The sequence below is a fragment of the Corapipo altera genome, unplaced genomic scaffold, assembly GCF_003945725.1.
Source record: "Corapipo altera isolate COAL_440 unplaced genomic scaffold, ASM394572v1 1, whole genome shotgun sequence".
NCBI lineage: Eukaryota > Metazoa > Chordata > Aves > Passeriformes > Pipridae > Corapipo > Corapipo altera.
Genome location: NW_020884873.1, coordinates 10183300 through 10187455, shown reverse-complemented (window position 1 = coordinate 10187455; position 4156 = coordinate 10183300). Strand labels below are relative to the sequence as shown.

At 47.9% G+C, this 4156-nt stretch overlaps 1 protein-coding gene across 2 annotated transcripts in view; it reads right to left on the bottom strand.

Annotated features, from left to right (window-relative positions):
• Positions 1-265, bottom strand: part of MKRN1 (makorin ring finger protein 1) — a 20833-nt gene extending 20568 nt beyond the window's left edge. The window contains exon 1 of one of the 2 annotated variants that reach the window (XM_027663459.1): positions 30-265. In XM_027663459.1, coding sequence (XP_027519260.1) covers positions 30-199 — 170 coding nt within the window. In that variant the 5' untranslated portion in view covers positions 200-265. The remainder of the gene's footprint in view (positions 1-29) is intronic. The other variant, XM_027663450.1, reaches the window with a different exon arrangement.
• Between the last annotated feature and the right edge of the window lie 3891 nt (positions 266-4156).

The window sequence follows — 4156 nt, the reverse complement described above, 5'->3', positions numbered from 1 at the left end:
GCCCGCCCCGCCGCGGACACGGCGCGTACCTGCAGGTGACCTGCTTGGTCCAGCCGCCTCCCCCCGGCCCCGCGGAGGGTGGCGGCACGGCCGCGAAGTCGAAGGCGGCGGCCGCCGCTCCCGCAGCCGCCGCGGGCGCGCCCAGAGCCGCGGCCGCCGCACCCGCCGTTGTCTCCAGCGCCGCCACCGCCTCCGCCATTTCTGTTTATCCCGCACGGCGGCGGCAGCGCCGGAAGTTCCGGGAGGGGAGCCTTCCGGCCTGGGGGGCGGAGCGCGCCGAGGCCCCGCCCCCCACCCTCCTGAGTGGCGGCTCCCATTGGCCGAGCGGTGCGCGCGGGCGGGAGCGCGCGGGCGCGGCGGGGCCGGTGCTGCCCCCGCGCGGCCGCGCAGACCCGCTCGCGCCCCCGCGGCTCCGGCGGGAGCGCCCCCGACGCTGCCCCGCGCCCGGGCCTCGCCCCGCCCGGCTGAATCAGCTGGCGCCGGGAAACGGCTTTTTCCCGGGAGCAGCAACATGGAAGGGCGACATGGCGCCGGCCGGGAGGTGGGGGAGCAAAACGGGGCAGTGGCGCCTCAAAAGCCCACCCGAAAGCCGTCACTGAGCCACCCCGTGCTGCGCTTTCGGGCTGAGAGACATCGCCTCCTCCTGCCGTAATATCTCCCTCACTGGGGATATTCAAGAACCATCTGCACGCAATCCTGTGCCACGTGCTCCAGGACGACCCGGCTGGAGCAGGGAGGTTGGACTGGATGACCCGCCGTGGTCCCTCCCGACCTCACTGGCTCTGTAATAAATCCTGGTTGTGAAACTCCTGCTTGCCCAATCCACATCATGTCCTTGGCTTCTTGCTGGCAGGAGTCTTGAGCCAAGCACTAAACACACCCCAAAAAGACAGTGACAAGGAGGGGTGCAGGGGCGAGGTGAAGGGGGAAGTCTGTCCGAGCAGTGTTACTGGTGTTTTGCCTCCCTACTTAAAAATACATTAAAAAACCAAACATATCCAAGCCATCAGTCACTCTAGAAAATACTGAAATGAAGCCTTTGCTCTAAAAATAGGCAGTAGAACACCATCCTAAGATGGCCAGACTAGGAAGTGCACTAGACAGGAGAGAAGAGGTAAATCTTTTCTCAGTTTGCCTTGAAACAGTGACTTGAGTGCCCTCGAAGGACCTAAGGAATGAGGCAGTGTGAATACTGGCATTTTCTGGTATATGCAGAGTCCAGACCTGGGCAAACACAACTCTGAATTAAAAGGAGGTGAAATATACATATCAATGTTAAGAGACTTCAAACCAGGGTACAGGTATGCATTTAAAAAAAAAAAAAAGGCTTATTAGAAGCTGAGCTACATAGGATTCGGGTCTAGCCACAGAGATGTCTAGTTCTTGGAATGAACATGATTGTATAAGACCAACCTTTCCCCAAGACAAGGAGCACCCAGACAAAGAGCTTGATCCAGGTTCTCTATGCAGCACTGATAGTTGGGAGCAGCAGACTCCTCCTCAGATTATCAATGCCAGAGAGTTTGTAAATTCAGTTTCACAAATCTGTATTATCAGAAAGCCTGGATGTTCAGTGGAAAACTAACCCATGAGAATTGGGAAGACCTTTTAAAAAAGTTCATATCAAAAAGAAGAAACTTATTTTCTGCACTCGATTCCATCACAGAGCATTTTTCATACAATGTTCAGCACTGAAACAAAAGTTCAAAAACTGCACCAGGTGTGTGTTCAGTCTTGAATTCTGTTAGAAACAGCAGGAGGAAAAAATACTTCATACTGGGGGGAAAAAAAAATCAAATACTTTCAAGCCATTAAGATAAACTGGAAAGTTATTTTGGATCCATTAGAATGATTGGGAAAATCCGCTGATGAAAGTGGAAGGATGTCAGAGGTTAAATCACTAAAGAGCAACTTTGTCAGACCTTCATATTGGTTAGATTGTTGCCCTGGCAAGACAGGCAGTTCCAAGCACTGTAATTCTCACAAAAGTAAAATAAATAAATGGTTAAATGTGTTCTCTGTGATTCTGCATGTCTCTAGTACCTCTTCTGGATTCTGCTGGCCTAGAAGCAACACCTTCTATAACAGAGAAACACCGGTAAGCAAATTCCAGCCTAACAACTCTTAACAGACTCTCAGAAAGCAGATACACAGGAAAAGGAAAATATTGTCCCATGGCAGACCTGACAAAAGTAATGTGGAACTTCCCATTTCCCTAATGCCTTGGATAGTGAGGGCCCTGAGAGACAAAAGGTTTCAGGAGAGGTGGTAACTGGTGTGGGAATCACTCAGGAATGAAAATGTAAGGGTGGCCCGAGGGCCCAGCTCCCAGCAGGCAGCAGGAATTTGCCATGGCAATTTCTTTGTTCCCAGCCACTCCCATTTTACCCAGCAACCTGTTTAATATTAACTTCTACTTCTGAGGCCCAGAGGGGGAAGTACCAGCAGTGAGCTGTGGGTCACTGCAGGCAGAGAGGACTAGGAAGCGAGTTACAGGTTGCCCCACAGTTCCTTACAAACCTGTTGTTACTTACAAACCAGCTGTTCTCCAGGGCTTTCTCTCCTTTCTCATCTACACATTGTAGTTCCAACTGCTCCCAAACCATCATCAGCCATGTATCACACTGCAGAAGCCTACTGGGCACAATTCCAGAACCTAGGATATGCACAAGATCACAGGAGTGCCCTCAGAGAGCTGAGTGAGCAGCTCCATTTTGCCTCAGAGACATACGGGTTCATATGGGAAGGCTGAGCTATAAATGCAACAGGCTGATTTTCCACTGTTTTTTAGGAGAAAAATGGCAAATCAAGCAACACATTCTTACCCCTGACTTATCTGACAGGCTGAACTGGGGTACCCATTGCATAAGATCATCTTGAGATGATGCTGAGAGTTGGAAACTGAGTGACTGGCTTGATTACTAAATCATCTTGCCTGATAGCATGTTAACAATGGGATGGCCCAGATAGATTCCTAGAATACTACAGATTTAATGGAAAATTAAATGATGTCATTATAATTTGTGCATTTTTTCCAAAAATGTTATTTTACCTACACATTTTCTTTACAATACATCTGACTACCCATCCCCCCAGGAAAAAGATACAGTTCACAAAATCTTCAGCATCCATTTATGGCATCTGAGGATGCAATCTATCATTCCTGCAATTAAATTCCTTCCAGACTGGGTAACAGAAGTCAGAGGCGGATTGTCTTTGTAACTCAGCAAGTTTTGTTTGAAGTTTCCTTGAAAGTGTTTAGTTGAAGAGATTGGAAGGACGTAGAAAATAAGACACCATTTGTTACTGCTGTGTTAAACAAAAGTTTCAGGAAATCTCTTTTTGAAACGGGCAAGTGGAAAGTGCAAGTACTGCTTTAACAACCTATGTTTTACAATTTCCTGATTAATGGATTGCAGTAAAATCAGTTCCTTGACAATGATTACTTCAGCAATACATTAGCAATTACTTCAGCTAGTTTTATGTTATTCATGGACGCTGCATGGAATCATGTCTGTCTTTTATCCCGTAAATCAATTCCTTCATGGCCGTTTAACTCTCAACTCTGATATTTTCTGCAGAATATAAAACTAAAACATGCACAGTACCAGTGCATTAGATATCCAAGTATCATGGCTTTTTTATGAGGGGACAAAGATTTATCAGTTTCAAAGTCCTTGTTCAAAGCTGCCCTAGAACTGCTAGAATGGATTGTCTTTACAGGAGGAGACTACAAGAGTTTTTTACTGTGAACCCAGCTTGTATTCTTGGCGTCACCAAGTGTCTGCATCGTACAAAATGTGGCCACAACTATCTTTAGACCTACAACTTTCCTCTTTGGGGAGGCCAAGAGCTGGGCAGAGCTCTTACCCTGAGAAGGAAGAGCTTTAACAACTGCGTTTGGCAAGGTTGTGGGGGAGGCGTGGATGTGATTCCCCAGCTTTTTAGGCATAGCTACAAAGTGGCTCAGTCTGCAAAGGCATTGTTTTAGTGAGCAATGAATTCACTGATTTAAAAAAATCTAATAGCAAAGGAATCTGAAAAATGAGAAAAGGCTTTTAAAAAAACTAGGGGAAAATCTGGCTCTGTGTGAATGAAAATAATCACAGAAGCCATGAAATGGCCCCCTGCACCCCAGGCAGGGAGCAGTTGTGGA